The 22,990-nt window shown below is 30.3% G+C and overlaps 1 protein-coding gene and 1 long non-coding RNA gene across 2 annotated transcripts; one reads left to right on the top strand and one right to left on the bottom strand.

Moving 5' to 3' along the window:
- Window positions 1-327: 327 nt before the first annotated feature.
- LOC123266883 (proline-rich protein 4) lies at window positions 328-1,792 on the bottom strand. Its single transcript, XM_044731330.1, has 2 exons — window positions 1,689-1,792; window positions 328-1,612 (listed from the first exon to the last, which is right to left on the bottom strand). Exons 1-2 carry the CDS (start codon window positions 1,692-1,694, stop codon window positions 497-499), a joined length of 1,122 nt encoding a protein of 373 aa, XP_044587265.1. The 5' UTR covers window positions 1,695-1,792; the 3' UTR covers window positions 328-496.
- On the top strand, window positions 1,732-9,087 carry LOC123266901. Its single transcript, XR_006509894.1, has 4 exons — window positions 1,732-1,810; window positions 5,995-6,274; window positions 6,377-6,990; window positions 8,851-9,087. It is a non-coding gene; the product is annotated as an uncharacterized LOC123266901 (long non-coding RNA).
- Window positions 9,088-22,990: the final 13,903 nt, after the last annotated feature.

The following is a 22,990-nucleotide window of genomic DNA, read 5'->3' as shown; positions in this document are numbered from 1 at the left end:
ATTAAATTAATTTATAAATTTTTAAAGTTAAAATTTAATCTTTAAAAATTTAAGGTCTAAGTATGAATTTTTACATTGAGTTTTAATACAAAAACTTCAGCTTGAAGCTTTTTGTACATTAAAAAATTTTAAAAGTGACTATAGCGCTACCTGCAACTTTATACAACCAAAATGGTCGCCTCGGGACAAACAGCTGATTCTTCACCAATTTTAACAGAATTTCGTCAATTAAAATTAAACTCCTAAAAATTAACCTCTGAAATTAAGAACGTTTATTAATTAAATCACCCTGAATCTAAAAAAAAAAAAAAAAAATGATCAATATACTTGAAATAAAAATCTCTTTATTAATACAAAAATATATCCTCAGGTACCAAACTCGAACAATATAAATTTACACTTAACCTCGAGTTTCCTTAAATCACAAACAAAATTAATAACCATTAATTTCATAAACTATCTCATTAAAATTACTTAAAAATAAATTGCCCTAATTTCAGTGATAACCTCCATACCCATGACTTTCATGCCCACCATAGCTCTCATGGCCGCCATCTTGTCCATACCCAGAAGAAGGTTCAAAGCCGCCTTCATGATGGTGTTCCTCTTCATGATGTTGGTGTTCGTGTTCATGAACAGTGTGGTGCTCATGATGAACATGCACAGGATACGGAACAGGAACCTTGACGGGATACGGAACCTCCTTTTCCACCGGAACGGGAACTTTCTTCTCAATAAAGTAAGGCTTATCTACCGGAACCTTGACGGGATACGGAACGGGTTTCTCCACATGCACCGGATAAGGTTTGTGAACAGTATACGGCTGCGGAACAGGAACCTTGACCGGATACGGAACATGTTTCTCAACATGAACTGGGTAGGGCTTGTCCACAGGAACCTTGACTTCATAAGGCACCGGTTTGTCCACAGGAACCGGGTAGGGCTTCTCGACAGTCACTGGGTAAGGTTTGGGAACATGAACCGGGTAGGGCCGATCCACAGGAACCTTAACTTCGTACGGAACATGTTTCTCAACGGTGTACGGCGCAGGAACTGGCACTTTAACCTTAACCGGGTACGGAACGTGTTTTTCCACGGTGTAAGGCTGCGGAACAGGAACCTTTACGTGCACCGGAACGTGTTTTTCTACGGTGTAAGGCTGCGGAACGTAGACCTTTACTTCGTACGGCTTGTCCACTGGAACCTTAACTTCGTACGGAATTTTTTTCTCGACAGTGTACGGCTGCGGAACGTGGACCGGAACCTTTACGAAGACCTTAACCGGGTACGGAACGTGCTTCTCTACGGTGTAGGGCTGCGGAACGTTGACTTTGACTTCGTACGGAACGTGTTTCTCCACTACGTACGGAACGTGCTTGGTAACTTCGTACGGAACCGGAATTTTCTTCTCTACGGTGATAGTTTTAACGTGTTCCTCGTGCGGATGATCCCAGCTGCCGCCGTAACTTCCCAAATCTCCGTAACTGCTATGGAGGCCGCGCTTTTCCGTCTTTTTTTCCACCTGGGCGTCTTGTGAATCTGACGTTGGGGAATCTTCGGCTTTTTTATCTTCGGCTAATGCCACGGCCAAAATGGCCACTAAGATGAGGACCTAAATAATTTTTTAGGTTATTAATTGTGGATTAAAGGTGTACTAATGTAATTATTGATTTGTTTCAGAAACTTACCTTCATTTTGCGGCTGTGTGCTACCGTGGCGCTTAACCACGACTGAACCGCTTCCTTTTGTAGGCGCTGGTTTATATACGCCGGCTAGCACTTTCCCTGGACGGTTCTACTGAGTAGTATGGGTAAGTACCGAGTATGAGTTTGCTTTTCATTTTTGTTTGGATTCGAGAGATAGATATGTAGATTTCGCAATGAGAATAATTGGAGCAAATGGGCAATGTCATTTTGAGTTTGATTGTTGGTTGTTTGTTTATTTAGTTGTTTAATTGGGTGGTTTGAGTATGGCGGAATAACGAAAGTTGGATTAGAAATTTTTATGGAAGTGTTGCTTGTGGGAAAATTTTTAATAGTGATAATTAGTGACGGGGTAATGTGACAATGATGTAAAGTTTGGGTTAGAGAGGGAGATTAGTGGCGTAATTTCAGGAAATTTTTTGGTTAAGAAATTATTGCCAGTTTTATAGGGGAAAATTTAGGTTGTATAAGGTTGTTTTGTTCGTTGGAATGTCTACTTTAAGATACAACCATTGATTTTAAAAAAAAAATTTTTTTTTATTGAAAAAATCATAAAAAATCACGAAAACTTAAGAAAAATACGATTTTATGTCGAAATTGAGATTTCTAATTTTCATTCTTTTATTTTTCTACTTTCCGGGAGTCGAAATTTGACTTATTATAGGTCATTTCGTTCGTAAAAAAGTCTTCTTTAAGGTACAATCATTGATTTTTCTCCCAAAAATTTTTTACATTGAAAAAATTCAAAAAAATCAAAACATCCAAGATAATTGCGATATTCTGCCAAAATAGAGTTTTTTAAGTTTTGGTCTTATTTTTTTTCACTTTCTCGATATGAAAATTCAATTTGTTATAGGTCATTTTGTTTGTTAAAATGTCTAGTTTAAGGTACAATCATTGATTTTTCTCGAAAAATTTTATTCATCGAAAAAATCCTAAAAAATAAAAAAAACTAAAAAAAATTGCGATATTTTGCCAAAATTAAATTTCTTAAGTTTTAATCTTATTTTTTTTCACTTTCTCGATGTTGAAACTCAATTTATTATAGATGATTTTATTCGTTAAAATGTCTAGTTTAAGATACAACCATTGATTTTTCTAAAAAAAATTTTATTCATTGAAAAAATCCTAAAAAATCAAAAAAACTCCAGGAAACTACCATATTTTGCAAAAATTAAGTTTTCTAATTTTTCTACTTTCCAGTCGTAAAAATTCAACTTATTATAGCTCATTTTATTCGTTAAAATGTCTCCTTTAAGGGACATTCATTGATTTTTCTGAAAAAAATTTAAAACATAAAAAAAATCCCAAAAAACAAAAGTAACTGCAAAAAATCACGAAAACTGAATTTTTAATTTAATTTTTTATTAATAAATTTTAATGATAAAAAAATAAAAATATAATGGGGCGTAAGAATTTTTTATATCCCATAACTATAAAAGTAAATAATTAAATTACCTAAAAAAAAAGATAATGATTAGAGTATGGATATTGTATAATTAGTCATGACAAATGGTGTATAAAAAATAATCGAAAGTCACGGTAAAATTAGTAAATCTAGTATAACCAGTTTAAAAATTGGCAATCAAGCCCATGAATAAATTTTAAAAAAATTAATTGACTCGAGACAAAACTTTAGCCCGGTGTTGCTGGCGAGCCCCGGAAATATTGTGTACCGTGGAAATAATGGCCCTGTCGTAATAGATTAACCATAGATGTATCCTCTATTATACTACTCTATGAACTACACACACGTTAATCGAGGATTTAGTTGCCGATGCTTGGATGGTTCAGGTGAGAGCTACTTTTACAAGTTCTATGTACCGACGCTCTACACTGCATAACTGAGACATTAATCATTTTTTTCTTCCTCCTTTTTCAAACCCAAACACTATCATCAGCTGGGAACTTTATTCTTTAACTAAAAAAAACAGTCAGACACGTAAGTCAGTATATTTTAATTAATTCATTACTTCACTAAAAAAATTTGCTAATTTTCGAAGGTTTACTTTTCTTTTTTGGGATTTTTTTTGTGTTTTAAATTTTTTTTAGATAAATTAATGGTTGTATCTTAAAGAAGACATTTCAACCAACAAAATAAAGTATAACAAGTTGAGTTTTGATTTCCAAAAAGTAGAAAAATAAAAGATTGAAAATTAGGAAATTTAATTTTTGCACAATATCGTAGTTTTCGTGAGTTTTTTTCAATTTTTAGGATTTTTTCGATGAATAAAATTTTTTTTAGAAAAATCAATGGTTGTACCCTAAAGTAAACTTCTTTGCAAACAAAATGACCTATAAAAAGTCATATTTTGACGTCCGGAAAGTAGAAAAATAAATTAATGAAAATTAGAAAACTCAATTTTGACAAAAAATCGCATTTTTCTTGAGTTTTTTTGATTTTATAGGATTTTTTGGATGATTAAAATTTTTGGGAGTAAAATTAATTGCTGCACCTTAAAGAAGACTTCTTAGCGAACAAAATGACCTATAATAAGTCACATTTTGACGTCTAGAAAGTAGAAAAATAAAAGAATCAAAATTAGAAAACTCAATTTGGACAAAAAATCGTATTTTTCTTGAGTTTTCTTTATTTTTTATGATTTTTTCAATGAAAAAAATTTTTTTTAGAAAAATCAATGGTTGTATCTTAAAGTTGACTTCTTAACGAACAAAATGATCTATAAAAAATTAACATTCACTCTCAGTAACTTGCCTCAGCTCAAAAAAATCAGCGCGCAAGAATACTTCTAGATCAATCGTTTAAACGCACCAACTCTCAACTGCGGAATAGTCATATTGATGGCTACGTGATACCGTTTATGTTGCATGTGAGCAGGCCATTTTTGTGGATCTAGATAGCGGCACTTTTGAGTGATTAATCTTAGCACTATCCGCCGTCCCAGGCGTCATATCCACGTAAAATTGCCAACAGTGAGACGAAATAAAAATTCGGAAAAAAAATGCGTATTTTAATTATTATTGTTTTATTTACAAAAAAGGACGACAGTAATTATATCATTTAATTGGGTGTGGATTGAAGGTATTTAAAACTGAAAATCGCGGATCGGAATATGCGTGCCGGTGTAATTGGAAACTTTTACATTGCGTGCTGAGCGCGAGTCGCCGAGCCGTGAATCCAAAGGTTTCTATACAGGTATGAGTAAGTGCAATATAATATAATATATCTATCTCGGAATACGGTACCTCTTACTTGTAATGTAAGTTGAGTTGTAAAAAACAAGCCGTTTACGTTGCTTGTTTTATTGTACTTATTTTCAGGAGCTCAATGAATGAATGAGTTTACTTATTTGAACGTCGAGTTTGTGAATTATGATTATGATCGAGGAAAATCAGCCGCCGATATCCGGAAATATTGACGAGGTGATATAAATCGCGGAGGATATATTATATTAATGGAAAGCCGGGCATCGAGAGTGAAACGGATAGGAGTGGATGCTTTTATTGAGCATGTGAAAGTGAATTCGAGTTAACTGATTATTTTATTTTGAATATTATTGCGTTTTTTGCTGAAGCTGATAAATTAATTATGTTTTCATAACCACCTTAAATTAACTGCTAAGTGCTTCCGGAGCTGTCTCATGTGTACTGTCGCTTCTTTTTTTTGATTGGGTTACATAATCAATTTATTTTTTGTTATGAATTTCAGCGACTGAATACTTTCGATTTCTTTAATGTTCTTAAAGTTGAATAATTATTTTCGACCAGTTCCCGTGGTTCAAAATACTTTTTTTTATAGCTCATTTTATTCCTTAAAATGTCACCTTTAAGGCCCTTTCATTGATTTATTTCAAAAAAAATTTTTTCTTAAAAAAATCCTAAAAAACAAAAGCTACATCTAAAAATTTCCAAATTTCAATAAAAATTATGTTTTTAAAATTCAACAATTTTTTTCAAACTGTTCCCGTGGTCGAAAATACTTTTATTATAGCTCATTTCATTTGTTAAAATATCTTCTTCAAGTTACATTAATTGATTCGCATCAAAAAAATTTTTTTCCCCAAAAAAATCCCAAAAAACTAAAGTTACTTTAGAAAATAAGATATTTTTGCAAAAATGATGTTTTTAGAATTCAATATTGATCTTTTGAGGGTTGCCGTAACCAAAAATACTTTTATTATATTTCATTTTATTCGTTGAAATGTCTACTTTAACATCCTACTATAGATTTATCTTAAAAAATTTTTTTTCCCCAAAAAAATCCTAAAAAACCTTCTCTCCCTTCAAAATCATCCATATTCCAAGCAAAACTTTCAATCTTTTTTTCCAGAGTCGCTTCTAAAGAACTTCTCACTCAATTAATCGGAAAACTAAACTCGTAAAAAAGTTAATTAGTTAATTGAAAAACACATAAGGACATAGTATGCAGCCAGGAGGACGTGTAGTCGATAATTGGGTATCGGATCGGATACTACAAGCCCGTCGTCGGCAGTATACTTAACCGAGCAGAGTGCCTACATTGAATCGAACATGAACATAATCGCGACACCTTGTCATATATCAGAGAACGTGTATTACCTTCACCTCAGATTACATGAGTGCGGAACTTGGTAATCATTATCTTTAACAAATAATACAACAAACGCGTACACCGCATTGATTGCTTATGAATTAAAAAATCGGATTATTTTTTCTTTTTTTTTATTCTTTAGTTTTTGTTGGACAATTGCGGTTAGAAGATCGAGATTTTGGAGAAGATAAGGCGAAGATATTTTCAAACGGTCGACAAGTACTTGCTTGCTAAGAATAATAAGAAAGAAGTTGGTTGGGTAATAATAATATTGAAAAAGAAGTCACGAACCCCGATAGAAGGCACGCGCCTTTCTTTTCTTCGAGATTTTGGGATTAGGCCGAAGATCGCTGGTGAAACTATTTGCAAGAGCCTCCAAGCTGTTTGCAGGTGCAACTCAGGCTACCAGGAAGACTAAAAAAAAGAGGATGGACAAAGAATATAGGGACAAATTACCTGTTCTTAACACTCTAAAGGTAATCGTGATTAGTATTGTCTTTATCGGTACGTGCCGAACAGAGATCGCTGATACTGCAGGTGCCGGGTTTTCCGTTTTCGGTTGTCACTATTATGTAGGATGGAACGGAAGTTTGATGTTGGGAAAATGGGTGACGTGGCGAAATTACGAGTCAGGGAGTTGCTCAATTTAATAGACGGCTTTCAGTGACTATTAGTGGTGTGTAATCATAGATGAGTTTTTGAGGACTGGAATTATGGTTGGAGATCCTTCGGAGATAAACGCTTTTATTGGTGAGGGTTTTTAGTTTATTTTATTATTTTACATAGTGCTAGAATTACGTAATGTTGAAAAACAAATTTTTGGTAAAATTTTTATTTTTAAATTTGGATTTTTTTAGATTTTCCTGTATTAAAATTCAACTTGCTATAGCTCATTTTGTTGGTTGAAATGTCTTCTTTAAGGTACATTCATTGATTTTTATAAAAAAAATTTTTTTCACTGAAAAAATCCTAAAAAATCAAAGAAAGTTACAAAAAATAGCAAAACAGGCAAAAATCAATTTTTCTAATTTTCAACTTTTTATTTTTTTAACTTCTGGATATCGAAATTCAATTTATTATAGCTCATTTTAATAGTCAGAATGTCTACTTTGAGGAACATAAATTGATTTTTCTAAAAAAAATTTACTTTATGGAAAAAATCCTAAAAAATCAAAAAAAGTTTAAAAAACTGCCATAATAGGCTAAAATTAAGCTATCTTATTTTTAACTTTTAATTTTTTGAACTTCCCGATATCAAAATTCAATTTATGATAGCTCATTTTGTTCTTCAAAATGTCTACTTTAAGGTACATTAATTGATTTTACTAAAAAAAATTTATTTCATTGAAAAAATCCAATAAAATTAAAATAATTCAATAAAATTGCGATATTCTGCCAAAATTAAGTTTTTTAAGTTTTGATCTTATTTTTTTTCACTTTCCAGATGTGGAAATTCAATTTGTTATAGTTTATTTTGTTCGTTGAAATGTTTACTTTGAGTTACATTAATTGATTTTTCTAAAAAAAATTTTTTTCATGGAAAAAATCCTAAAAAATTAAAAAAAGTTTAAAAAAACTTCCATAATAGGCAAAAATCAATTATTTTAATTTTCAACTTTTTATTTATCTAACTTTCAGATATTGATATTTAATTTATTATAGCTCATTTAATCCCTTGGAATGTCTACTTTAAGGTCCGTTCATTGAATTTAAAAAAAAAATCATTTCATTGAAAAAATCCTAAAAGTTCCAAGAAAAGCTTAAAAAACTGCGATAATAGGCAAAAATTAATTTTTTTAATTTTCAACTTTTAATTTTTCTAACTTCCCGATATCAAAATACAACTTATAATAGCTTATTTTATTCGTAGAAATATCTTCTTTAAGGAACATTAATTGATTTTTCTAAAAAAAACTTATTTCATTGAAAAAATCCTAAAAATTCAAAGAAAGTTAAAAAAAACTGCTGTAATAGGCCAAAATTAACTTCAATTTTCTACGTTTAATTTTTAAACTTCATGATATCAAAATTCAATCTGCTGTAAGTCATTTTGTCCATTAAGTCGCCTTCTTTGAAGTACACCCAGTTAATTCCCTTCAAAAAAATTTTATTCCCAAAAAAAATCCCAAAAAACTCACGGGAAAAAAATATTTTGCATAACCCTTTAGCTTACCCAATTACCTCAATAAAAAATATACAGCAATAATTTTCTAAAACTCAGGAAAGATAATTAGGACGAAATAGGCCTGTAATAGCCTCGCCGTTTACTTGACCAAAATATTAATCGTAAATCAGTAAAAAACCAATAAACCTTTTTATTACTGGATCGTAACCTCTTGCATTGGAACTGCGAGCTCCTCGGGCTCGAGCATGTTCCCTGTAATCCTTGATCAGCTAATGTCCTTAATAGCCACGAGGTTGATCGTTAATAACAGTCTGATATGATATTAGAGTCGAGGACGATCCACGAGAAAGTAAAGTTTGAGTGTCGCGTGGCGGGCACACGACGTAATTTGCTGTCGCATCTGCCTAACCGTTTTCTAACCCATTATCAGCCACCCGTAAGCTAATGTCCAGAGTAAAACAACAACTAACCGCTTTATTCTGTGCTTGCAGATTCATCCAGTAGAATCCTTCGGCCTTGGGGCCCTTTTTTGCCACATTGTTGTAATGGGTTAGACGCACATCATGAATTTTAAATGATATCAGCTCACGGCGACGCATTATTTCATACATCAAATGTTACTTCCCAAGTCTACTGAAGTTACGGCGGCTAACATTCCAAATTACACACTGATAGAAGGATTTGTTTATAGTTAAAAAGATTTGTTAATATTTAACAAATCATTTATTAGAAGCCATTTGTTAGTCCTTAACAAATATTTCTTATTATTTAGAAAGATTTATTAATATTCAATAAATGAATATCAGATTTATTAAATACAAACAAATCATTTTAAATACTAAGAAATATTTATTTAATACTAAAAAATGGTCTCTAATAAATGATTTGTTAACTATTAACAAATCTTATTTAATATAAATAAATTCTTCTATCAGTACAAGAGTAGGCCGATGTCTCGGCTCTTCGATGCAGGATTTACTGTGTAATTTTTGAAGATTTCTTGGCTAAGTCCTTCATAACTTACAGGTTAGTTCACAAAGCTTTATTAGATTATGAAAAGTCGCTTTTATCGGAAAGATACTTTTGTTTTTTGGGATCTTTTTGGGAAAAATATGGATCAATGGTATGACTTTATGTATCATTTTGTCGGAAAGAGTATCTACTGTAAGATACAGCTATTGATTTTGATGAAAAAAATTTTTTTAATGGAAGAAACTTGAGAAAATTGCGATTTTGTGCTAAAATTGAGATTTTCATTTTAGAACTTGGATTTTTTTAGATTTCTCAGTATTAAAATTTAACTTGTTATAGGTCATTTTGTTCGTTAAAATGTCTACTTTAAGGAACATTTATTGATTTTTATAAAAAAAATTTTATTCATTGAAAAAATCTTAAAAAATCAAAAAAACTGCGATAATAGGCAAAAATCAATTTTTCTAATTTTCAACTTTTTATTTATCTAACTTCCGGATATCAAAATTAAGTTTATTATAGCTCATTTTGTTCGTTAAAATGTTTATTTAAGATGTATTAATTGATTTTTCTAAAAAAAATTTATTTTATTGAAAAAATCCCAAAAAATCAAAAAAACTTGAGAAAAATTACGACAATAGGCAAAAATCAATTTTTCTAATTTTCAACTTTTTATTTTTCTAACTTCTGGATATCAAAATTAACTTTATTATAGCTCATTTTGTTCGTTAAAATGTCTACCTTGAGGTACATTAATTGATTTTTCTAAAAAAAATTTAATTCATTAAAAAAATCCTAAAAAACCAAAAAAAGTTACAAAAACTGCGATATTACGCAAAAATTCATTTTTTTTTCTTTCTTTTTTTAGGATTTTTTGTAGGAAAAAAATTTTTTACATTAAAATCAATGGTTGCACCTTAAAGAAGACACTTTAACGAGTAAAATGAGCTATAACAAAAGTATATTCACCAACGGGAATAATTAAAAAAAAAATGATAAAAATTCGCAAGACTGAATTTAAAAGTTTTCATGAATCCCAGTAGTTTTTTTGATATTTTCTAAATGATATAAGTAACAAGCGTGTGCCAATGTCTCGGCTTTTGGGTCCATGTAATTTCGTACAATTTCGCTGGCAAATCCTCGACAACAACGAATTCCTCGTGAAGGTTCGTGATGGAATCGTTCGGGCTGAAATCCTGAGGAGTAACGCAACCACAGCAGGTAATTTTGTTACGGTATGTCCTTCGCTCGAAATCTTTTCGCTAATGAACTAATGAACTAATGATTGTTCGTGCAAGGGCCGCAAAAACCTAAAAGTCAGCGTCTCAAAAGCTAAAACGTTTACGCATGACGTGCGCCCCCACGATTAAACTAGAGTCCGCGAGGACGATTCTTCATTTGGAGAACTAGACACGCAAATCGGTTACGTAAATTATCCATCGCAATATAATAGGTTCCAATTCTAAATTCCAATAATTTACCATTATCTGGGTCCAGGGTCGACCGTTTTCGCTTAATGTGTATAATTTTGTTCGGACAATAATTTTTGTCATTTTTCCCGAAAAAACACACGATTTTATCGGCGAATAGCCTAGCCAGCGATTAGCCCAACCTGATTGGGGTTCGCGAGCAATTTATCCCGCGATTTCGATAAACGGCATTTTATTTGACGTTCTTTTTTGTTATTTTCGTTGCTTAGAAACTCGAATGATTTTAAGACCGGCAGATGCACGTGCAAATATCTCGAATACATTATCGGTAATTAGAGGTTTTCTACAAGTTTGTTTGCTATTTTCTGTAGACAGAAGGTGTGAAAGGGCTATTACTTTTTATAGATACTTTTTATAACACTTTTCGTTGGTTTTATTCCAAATTAAAGGCTTATGCATAAAAATTGGACCCTTCAATACAATCAGATTGGCGAATCTTCATTTTTTGGGTTTGCCAACGATGAAAATAAAGTTATTAAAGGCCATTTTGTTTTATGGAATGTGTGCTTTGAGGTAAAATCATTTATTTTAACCAAAAAAAATTAAAATGATCTAATAAAATCTAGGGCACTTTTAAAAAATTTAATTTCAACACGCTTTTATCAATCTGTAGTTTAAACTTGGATTTTTTTAGATTTCTCGGTATTCAAAATCAACTTGTTATAGCTCATTTTGTTTGTTTAAATGCCTACTTTAAGGTATGTTCATTGATTTTTATAAAAAAAATTTATTTCATAGAAAAAATCCTAAAAAATGAAAGAAACTTGAGAAAACTGCCATAATAGGCAAAAATTTAGTTATATTATTTTCAACTTTTAATTTTTTTAACTTCCCGATATCAAAATTCAACTTGTTATAGCTCATTTTATTTGTTGAAATGTTTACTTTAAGGTACATTGATTTTTCTAAAAAAAATTTTTTTCACCGAAAAAATCCTAAAAATTCAAAGAAAGTTAAAAAAACTGCGATTATAGGCAAAAATCAATTTTTTTAATTTTCAACTTTTAATTTTGCTAACTTCCAGATATCAAAATTCAATTTGTTATAGCTCATTTTATTTGTTGAAATGTCTACTTTAAGATACATTAATTGATTTTTTTAAAAAAAATTTTTTTCATAGAAAAAATCCTAAAAAATCAACGAAATTTGATAAAACTGCGATAATAGACAAAAATCAATTTTTTAAATTTTCAACTTTTAATTTATCTAACTTCCAGAAATTGAAATTCAACTTATTATAGCTCATTTTATTTGTTGAAATGTCTACTTTAAGAAACATTAATTGATTTAAAAAAAAAAATTTTTTTTCATCGAAGAAATCCCAAAAAATCCAAGAAACTTCAGAAAACTGCCATAATAGGCAAAAATCAATTTTTCAAATTTTCAATTTTTCATTTATCCAACTTCCAGATATCAAAATTCAATTTGTTATAGCTCATTTTATTTGTTGAAATGTCTACTTTAAGGAACATTAATTGATTTTTATGAAAAAAATTTTTTTCATTAAAAAAGTCCTAAAAAATCAAATAAACTCAAGAAAACTTTATTGATTGATTTTTCTAAAAAAAATTTTAGAGGGATCTTTTACAATTTAAAAACAATAGAGTCATAAAAATATCTTAAAAAAGCACCCACGTTTTTTTACAATAAAAAAATTATTTTAAAAATCACTCTTTAAAGTCAAAATTATTGTGTACTCTTTAGTTAGCTTTTTTCTTCCTAGTAAAAAGGGAACTCATTACAAAACACAGTGACAAAAAATACTGGGACTATAAATATAAACGTGTAAAACAGAAAAGATATGGAGCGGCTAAAAGACACGCATCAGTGGTTAGGTTGTCCGTTTATTCGTTTGTCGACAAGTAAATCCCCCGAGACACCCCACTGACACTTGGTTAGGGTAAGGGTGGACGTTCCCTTCACGCGAGCCAATAAACGAGTAAACGGGTGATCATCGGGGTGTGCTGCTCTCTATTATACTCCTATTTATATTTACATTTATTTATATATAAATATAAATAGAATTGAACACACACCGAGCTATCTTAAATCTAATTTCAACGTTAGCCTTTTATGTGTTTGTCGAATAATATAAACCGTGGTTTAATGATTTAAAGAAACACTTTTAACATGGTGTACTATTATGTAGCAGGAGTCGAGAGCACTCGAATCAACGTGATAATAATTGTATAAATATATATAACAGTCGGTGTAATTCTGGTGTGTATCATTGTGTGTAAAGTGACACGCGATCTCGCCTCTTTCTCAGGATTACTAGGGGATTACCAGTTGCTGCTGGTACCAACAGATAACACACTCCAACTCCAAGTATTCATATCGCTCTATTCGCGTTCCAACTACAATAAGACATTATTTCCTCGACCGAGAATAATTTAATCAAGATGATTTTAGATTATCAACCCATTCTCTATTTTGCTGCTAAATTTCGCGCGGGGGTTCTTGGTATTTAAACTGCGTGAGAAAGTCGGCGGGAGATTGAATTTGTATGCATTTTATTCGTTAAAGTGTCTGCTTTGAGGTACAACTATTAATTTTAATGAAAAAAATTTTTTTCATAAAAAAAATCCCAAAAAACAAATGTTACATTTGAAAAAATTAAAATTTCATCAAAAATTAGGATTTCAAATTTTTAATATTTTTTTTTAATTGTTCTGGTAGTCAAAAGTCAACTTATGATAGCTCATTTTACTCGGTAGAATATTTACTTTAAGCTGCATTTATTGATTTTGAAGAAAAAAATTTTCTTCATCAAAAAAATCCCAAAAAACTAAACTAACTTTAAAAGAATTCCAAATTTTATCAAAATTCAGGATATCAAATTTTCAAATTTTTTTTCGAATTGTTCCGGTAGTCAAAAATATACTTATGATAGCTCATTTTATTCGTTAAAGTGTCTACTTTAAGGTACATCCATTGATTTTAATTAAAAAAATTTTTTTCATCAAAAAAATCCCGAAAAACAAAAGTAACTTTCAAAAAATTCAAAATTTCATCAAAATTCAGAATATAAAATTTTCAAACTTGTTTTTCAAATTGTTCCGGTAGTCAAAAATAAACTTATAATAAATCATTTTATTTGTTAAAGTATCTACTTTAAGGTACATTAATTGATTTTGACAAAAAAAAAATGTTTTCATCAAAAAAATCCCAAAAAACAAAAGCAACTTTCGAAGAATTCCAAATTTCATCAAAAATGATGATTTCTGAAGTCAATATTTTTTTTTTTAATTGTTCCCGTGATCAAAAATAAATTTATTATAGCTCATTTTACTCGTTAAAGTGTCTACTTTAAGGTACAACCATTGATTTTGATGAAAAAAATTTCCTTCATCAAAAAAATCCCAAAAAACAGAAGTTACTTTCAAAGAATTCAAAATTTTATTGAAATTGGCATTTTCAAATTTTAAATATTTTTTTCAAATTGTTTCGGTGGTCCAAAATAAACTTTTAATAGGTCATTTTATTTGTTAAAGTGTCTGCTTTAAGGTAAATTTATTGATTTTAATGAAAAAAAATTATTTCCCAAAAAAAATCCCAAAAAACAAAAGAAACTTCCAAAATAATCGACGCTCCAAAATCAAGAAAAAAAAACCCAGGTCCTTAATAAAATAGGTCACTCTTAAAATCTTAAGAGATATTATCTGGGTTGTTTGCACGCGACAGCCTCTCGAGCGAGATTTCCCCTACCAGATGTCCCAATGTCATTTGGCCGGCTCCTGCCGATAAATCTCTTGTCCCTTGAAATAAATAATTTGTTGAGTGTAATTCCCAGAGTCACTTACCCGGAGATTATTATCCGAGTTATTTTTAAGAATTTTGGGTTAGTTACCGATTCTGAATCGTGTATTGTATAAAATACGGATCCATCCTCCGTCTGTATAACATATATATCCGCGTGTCAAATTCCAGTGACTGGTTTTACGTCAGAACTGGAAACATGTCGGGCCAATTTACCGGTGTCTGGTGCCCCTGGGCCGTCGCGATCCTCTTGCATTGCTCTTGTTAGTTCGTGAACCAGCATCCAGTAGCAGCATAACTCGATCTGCTCGTCCATGCCTCAGGCAGCTGGTCCCGAAGCACCATTTACAGCTAAAAAAATAATTCGAGGCCACCGATCTCTTTTTCCTATCGGGGTTTTTTTTTTTCCTAAAAAATCCCCGTAATTAAAAATTTATAATTCAACATTTGTTATCGGTAACTAATGGGTAAATAACCAGCAAATAATTTTTTAGAGTTTTAATTGATTTAATACATTATTCAAGATGACGGAACCTCTCGGTTATGGACGTGAGGTGTTTGCCGATCAAGAACACTCAAGATAAATATAATAATATGCTCCCCGTGACATAAATGAGGCCAAATATTACTTTTTCTTTTAATAGCTCTCGTTTTTTAGGATTTTTTTTTGGAAAAAAATTTTTTTGATCAAAATCAATGGTTATACCTTAAACTAAATACTTTAACAAGTAAAATCACCTATTAAAAGTTGATTTTGGACCACTGGAACAATTTGAAAAAAAATATTTAAAATTTGAACTCCTCATTTTCGATGAAATTTTGAATTCTTTAAGACTTTCATTAGTTTTTTGGGATTTTTTTGATGAAATAAATTTTTTTAATTAAAATAAATGGTTGTACTTTAAAGTAGACACTTTTACGAGTAAAATGAGGTATAATAAAGTTATTTTTGATCACGGGAAGAATTGAAAATCTGAAATCCTCATTTTTGATTAAATTTGCAATTCTTCAAAAGTTACTTTTGTTTTTTGGGATTTTTTTGATGAGTAAAATTTTTTTGATTAAAATCAATGGTTGTACCTTAAAGTAGACACTTCAACAAGTAAAATGACCTATCATAAGTTGATTTTTGACCACCGGAACAATTTAAAAAAAAATACTAAAAATTTGAAAACGCCGATTTTAATGAAATTTCAAATTCTTTGAAAGTAACTTTTGTTTTTTGGGATTTTTTTGATGAAAGAAATTTTTTTCGTTGAAATCAATGGTTGTACCGTAAAATAGACATTTTAAGGAGTAAAATAAGCTATAATAAGTCTATTTTTGACCACGAGAACCTTAACAAAAAACATTGAATTCCAAAAAACTCAATTTTTACGGAATTTTGAAGTTTTCTAGGCAACATTTAGTAAATCGTGATTTTTATAAAAAAAAAGTGATTCATTAAGAAAACTCATGTTCTTACTACGAAGTAGACATGTGAGGGAGCAAAATGACCTACAATAAATAACTCCTTAATTTATATTAATCCATTATTCAATAAGTGAGAATCTCTCGGTTATGGACGTGAGGTGTTTGCTGATGGAGGACTAAAAACAAAAGAAAAATAAAATGTACTACCGATTTTGGGCGTGGAGCTGAACTGGGATCAGTTTAATATCGTAAATTTGCGTGGGTTGACATATAAATTTTTTAGCATAATTCTTTAAGGTCTAAAAAGACAAATGACAATGAGAAGAAGCGAATACGGGGACTTAATAAATCTTTATTGGGATTTAATTTATTTTATTTTAAATGATAAATATAAACGGACGATATCAATTAAATGCCGATGAAAAGTTTAAACTCGGTGGACAAAAAGGTTATTTGTAAAATTATGTGACGAACCTGATTCCGAGGCTGGATAACCTCCTGGATAAAATAAAAAAAAAAAAAGGGGATTGTTTTTGCGGTTAATTTCTGGGATTCGGTATGGGCTTATTATATTTTTGTCAGGACCTTAAATCATCGAGTAATTATTCGCCGGGTTTGTCCAATTATTTAAGGACGGATCTGGATTGAGGATTGAGGAATTAAAATTGCAGCTCGTTTCAAGACGCCGGGGAATCGTTTTTGACATTGCGAGCAATTACATTGTATGTAAGAAGTATTTATTCCGAGATCGATTGTTTCGGATGAGATACATCATGTCATATCACTCTTGTCATGTGCAAGTTTCTTTAGATGGAATTTTACTGTAAAAAATAAAAACTACCCAGTTTTAATTAGAATCTTAAAAGGGGAACTTTTTTTTTTTTTACTTTTAAATCCTGAATTTATTTTATTTATTTCTTCCAAATTCTGATCCTCAAACTTTTTTTTTGTTCCGCTCTTTACAATAAACTCATCAAAATATTTTTCCTACGGAAAAATATTTATTTAAAATGCTCTTGAGAAAATAACTACAACGCCATCTGTTGAAAATATAATTAAATAATTAAGTAGAGGTGCAACGAACAAAGAGTGTGTGCTGACACACGAGTGCAGAAAAGATTTTTTAATTAATTTAAATAAATAAATGTAATTAATATAATACGAGCAACTTTGCAGTCACTACGTGACTGCCGTAGTGGACTATAAATAAATAAAATTTTGCTTTATTAAATAAGGTAAAAGCCCTAATTATTGACACTATAAGAGCCAAAGTTATGATTTGATTTTTTTTAAGCAATCAAATATCAATATCGTTGAATTTTGTTTGTGGTAATGTCTCAAGTAATGTTTTTACTAATCAATTTCTTTTTTTAAAATGATAATCACTGATATTTACTTGATAATTTTTAATAATTAAATAGATTATCCGGATACACCAATTATTGACAGGTTAAAAAACTGATTGATCTAATTATTGACATACTTTAGCCCCAATTATTGACACCTATACTAAGTATGCCTAGAATCATCAGCTTATTCTTATTTATCGAAACTTATTATTAAGTAATCAATATTATTAAAGTTTATTAATAATAATTTCCATAAATGATTAATTACTATTAAAAATATAAAAATTAATTTAAAAATAATTTATTTAATCAGAAGAGTTCAAACTCTTACAGTTAATTTTTTAGGTTAAAGTAAAAAAAAGGCGTGATAGCGCTGTCGACTGGCTGTCAATATGAGATTCAACTTAAAAATTATCAGCTAGTTATTGACACCCATTATTTAAATATTATAAAGCATACAATTAATTTCGATTATTCAATTTTATAAATTTTTCATATATTGTTAATTAAAAAAAAAAAGATCATATAATTAGATGAAGAAATTAATATAAATTCGGCACTTAAAAAAATTGCTTGTCTAACCAAAGTTGTTAAGAAAATAGACGCTCGTAAGCTGGTTTTAACTGGTGCTAACTTTATTTTTTAATAATTAATATTTAATATTAACGGGCAGTAATTTTTTTCAATTTTTTAATTAATTAGAATTTAATAAAAATTTATATGATAGTTATTCTTATTACAGATAATTAAATATATTTAAAAATAATTTGTCAATAATTGGGGCTTTTACCTTATTTCAAAAATAATAAAATAGCTTGTAACTCTTGAAATTTTAATTTAAAAAAAAAGTTTGGAACAAAATTTGTAGAGAATTAAATAATCTACAAAAAAGGTCTTGTTTCGATAGAATAATTATTTAAGGAGCTAAAAGCAGTTGAAATAATTTTACAACAGGTTATGGGCCCGGGGCGCAAAATTGAAAGATTTTAATACAAAAAAAGGAGCTTATAAAAAATAAATTAGGTTAATTACCAAAAAGTAATTCAACTTTAATTGCAAGTTAATTTAAGTAATAAAATGTCAATAATTGGGGCTTTTACCTCAACTTGAACATTATTTTAAAACTTTCAATTTTATTAATTTTTCATATAAGGTAAAAGCCCCAATAGATGACCATGTACCAGTATATGATCATCTATTGGGGCTTTTACCTTATTGTTAAATAGAAAAAAAAAGATCATATAATTAGATGAAGAAATTAATTTAAACAGCATTTAAAAAAATGCTTTTCTTACCAAAGTTGTTAAGAAAATAGACGCTCGTAAGCTGGTTTTAACTGGTGCTAACTTTATTTTTTAATAATTAATATTTAACATTAACTGACAGTAATTTTTTTCAATTTTTTAATTAATTAGAATTTAATAAAAATTTATATGATAGTTATTCTTATTACAGATAATTAAATATATTTAAAAATAATTTAGGGTGTCAATATTTAGGGGCTTTTACCTTAATGACTTTTGTTAAATTGCACTGTACTTTCTTAAATATTGACGTTTTTAAAGATATAAGCTCATCCTGATGTTACACTCATCAAGAGCTTTCATTTGAGTACCCACATGCATTTTTGATATATTTTTCATATATACATATATATAATATATATTTTAAATATATAAGCTCATCTTGATGTTACACTCATCAAGAGCTTTCATTTGAGTACCCACATGCATTTTTGATATATTTTTCATATATACATATATATAAATATATAAAATATATGAAAAATTGATGTGGGTACTTAAATGAAAGGTCTCGATGAGTGTAACATCAGAATGAGCTTATATCTTTAAAAATGTCAATAGTTCACAAGATACAAGATCATTTCTTAATTATGAACCTAGAGATAATTTTCTCTATTTTAAAAAAAAATCACCTCTAAAAATCCAACCGGTTCCTCGGTATTTGCAATTAAACCCTGGTTATCAAGCTTTCAATTAGTATTGTGTGCATAAAACCTCCATAACTTACCACGACAAAAACTCCCTCTGAAATAAGTACTTTCACTAAAGATAATCAACTAAAAATTGAAGAACTTGCGCACGTGATCTAACCTAAAAAAAAAACAATAATTAGATGATTAAAATAGATACTCTACTAGATATGAAATAAAATGTATTGCAAGATTGCAATACCCGAAAACATACCTTAGATCAAAGATTATCCGAGTGAGTCGTCGTCTGGTCCGTGAAGTTCGCTATAAAACGGAGTGCTCGCCGACGTAATTACCTTGGTGGTAACCGGTCACCTCGTGTCCGTTAATTCTTGTTTTGTTTTTATCTTTTAAGAGCCATAAGACCGAATGGAGCTGAGTCGGCGAGATTGGAGGCAACCATAACCATCTGAGTTCAGCACCAGCCCATAACTCCGAGTGTAAATCGAGTGGCCATTAACGGACAGGCGATTATTCATGTTAGCTGTGAGCTGTAATGAGAAACGAGGTGCAGTATTATTTTCTAACCTTTATTTAATTTATGCAATTTATGTTAGTTGATTATTTTTAGCCTTTTGCCAGTTTTTCCAAGAAGGTATTGTTGTTTTTACCGCGACATTTGGCACCTCAACCTCAACTTTATTTAGAGGTTTTTTTAACGATCTAAAAGCTTCGGAGCTGTAAAACTAAGGATTTTTCGAACGATGGATGGGTTTTTTGCCGGCCGGCGTGAATTACTAAGTAAAGGGACGGATATTTGTATAGCCGAAGAGGCCACCACGGATAACCAACCGGGTTAATGCTCCACTATTATCGGCACCTGCTGTAATAATGAAGCAATTTTGCAATTATCCAAACACTCTTCGGTGTAATTGAGGAAATGCGGTGAATAATTACTGGACCAGCATCCCAAGACCCCTCAGTTCACGGTTTTTCGGATTTTATCTGAGATTTTTGCGTGTACCAAAGAATTATTTGCTTTGATTTTGAGGAAATTTGGAATTACTTTGGTTTTTTGGGATTTTTTTGAGGAAAGAAATTTTTTTGGTTAAAATCAATGATAATATCTCAAAGTAGACACTTCGACCAATAAAATGAGCTATACCAAAAGTATTTTCGATCACGGAAACTCACAAAAGATCGGTATTAAAGATTTAAAAATGTTATTTTTGTCAAAATCTGATGTTTTTTGAAAGTAACTCTAGTTTTTTGGGATTTTTCTAGGGAAATAAATTTTTTTGGTTAAAATCAATGGTTGTATCTTAAAGTGGACACTTCAACGAATAAAATGAGCTATAACAAAAGTATTTTTGATCACGGGAACTCATAAAAGATCGCTATTAAAGATTTAAAAATGTTATTTATGTCAAAATGTGATGTTTTTTGAAAGTAACTTTAGTTTTTTGGGATTTTTTCGAGGGAAAAAATTTTTTTTCTGCCTTCCGGCCGGAAAGTGGCAACTTTCTGGCCGCTGCGCTAAACGAAGTTGCCACATTCCGGCTACGTCGAGCAGAAAAATAGTATACATACCTTGGCGAGTAAAAAGTGAAGCCTCAGACCACATGTTTGTCAACCTCGGCTTCGCCTCGGCCAACAATTACATGTGATCTGAGACTTTTCTTATTTTACTGGCCTAGGTATGTAATATACTATTGATAAAAATCAATGACTGTACCTCAAAGTAGGTACTTTAACAACTAAAATGACCTATCATAAGTTTATTTTTGACCACCGGAACAATTTGAAAAAAAATATTTAAAATTTGAAAACGCAAATTTCAATAAAATTTTGAATTCTTCAAAAGTAACTTTTATTTTTTGCGATTTTTTTTATGAAAAAAATTTGTTTTGTTAAAATCAATAGCTGTACCTTCAAAAAGACACTTCAACGATTACATCAAGCTATAATAAGTTTACTTTTAACTACGGGAACAATAAAAAAAAAAATATTGAAAATTTGAACTCCTCAATTTTGATGAAATTCCAAATTCTTTAAAAGTAACTTTTAATTTTTAAGATTTTTTTAATGAAAAAAATTTTTTTTGTCCAAACCAATGAATGTACCTAAAAGTAGACATTCCAACGAACAAAATAACCTATAACAACATGAGTTTCTCCAAGGGAACTATCAAAAGATCTTAATTAATGTTCCACCTTGCCAGAAAACTAGCGACAAAATCTAATCTATTACCAAATACTGACAAGTCTCTAGTTAAAACATCAAAAAGTCCCGTATAATCCAATTTCCTTAGTCACGGATGTCACCAATTTCCTCCGAAATTAAAAGTCGGTTTTTCATATCGTAACTCGACTTTCGACAGGTGTTTGTCCCCGAAAATTCCGTTCAGGTCTTTTCCTCCAAAAACAAAACCTAAAAAACTTGTAAAGTAGCCAAACAAAAAGTTTTAAAGATAAATTATACTTGTAGGTCGTTTTATTTGTTGTTCGCACATGTAACCTCATATCTCGGACTAGTCTAACCGATCAATTTGCTATGCTGTTCTCGGGTTAGTAGTTTGTATAGGAGCAAACAAAGCATAGCGTTGGTAAGAAAAACCCAAAGCAATTTTATCGACAGCAATTTCGTCTAAACATCATTCACTCTAGCAGCTGCTCGCTATTCACTCTTCACTCTTTCGATGCGATATTAACTAAAGTATCTTCTATAAAATAAAAACAAACAAAAAATTATTTTTTCTTTTTTAAATTCAAAGCATAAAAATTAAGAATTAAATTATTTTTTTAAAGTAAATTCTAAAAAATCAAGTAGTAAAAATTTTAAGGTGCTTTTTTTGAGGATAAATATTTAATATCAACCCCGATTAATGATTTATGAAGATCTGAGATCGGATTTTCCACCCTTGTAGATCTGCAAGTATTTTGATGATAAAATCGCGGAATCCGACTGGCCGATGACACCCGTAGAGATAGTCCTGGAGGATCCAATTGGTAGACAATTGATAGACAGAACGGACTCAGGGCGTCGCCTACCCGGTGCCAGCTACGCCCAGGAAGGATGCGCAGCTGTTAATTCTACTGTTAGGACATGCGTTCTCGATTCTTCCTTCTCTATTCTCAAGTCGAGATGTCACGAGTCATTACTAGATTAGGGCTGGTGTCAACCCACTTTTCGTCCTTCGAAATATTACCAGTTATTATTTTGCGGTTATTTTTTAGAAGCGCGCTGGAAGATGCTCTGGATGACAATGTTTGGAACTTTTTATCAGAAGCCTTGAAAACAGATCAAAAGAACTTGTTTAAAGGTCAAAATGATGCTTTTACTTAATTTGGATCTTTCTGAAGATGGAAATTTGGAAATCGATCCATACAATTCAAATTAGTACAAAAATATGCAAAATATTGAATTATTTGCGAGAAATTTTGAGTTTTTTTGATAAAAATGCTGCAAAATTGATCATTTTTTTGGATCTTTCCATAGTTTTCGACCCATTAGACTTTTTTTAATATTAAAATATCAAAAATGATCTATAAAATGTTCAAAAATTAAATAATAGTCCAAAAATTGAATTATTTGCAAGAAATTTTGAGTTTTTCGATAAAAATGTTGCAAAATTGATCATTTTTTGAATCTTTTCATAGTTTTCCATCTATTAGACCTTTTTTTAGTCTTAAAATGCTAAAAAAGATCTATAAAA

This window comes from Cotesia glomerata, linkage group LG6, assembly GCF_020080835.1.
Source record: "Cotesia glomerata isolate CgM1 linkage group LG6, MPM_Cglom_v2.3, whole genome shotgun sequence".
Taxonomy (NCBI): Eukaryota; Metazoa; Arthropoda; class Insecta; order Hymenoptera; family Braconidae; genus Cotesia; species Cotesia glomerata.
This window is presented reverse-complemented; position numbering and strand designations above follow the sequence as displayed.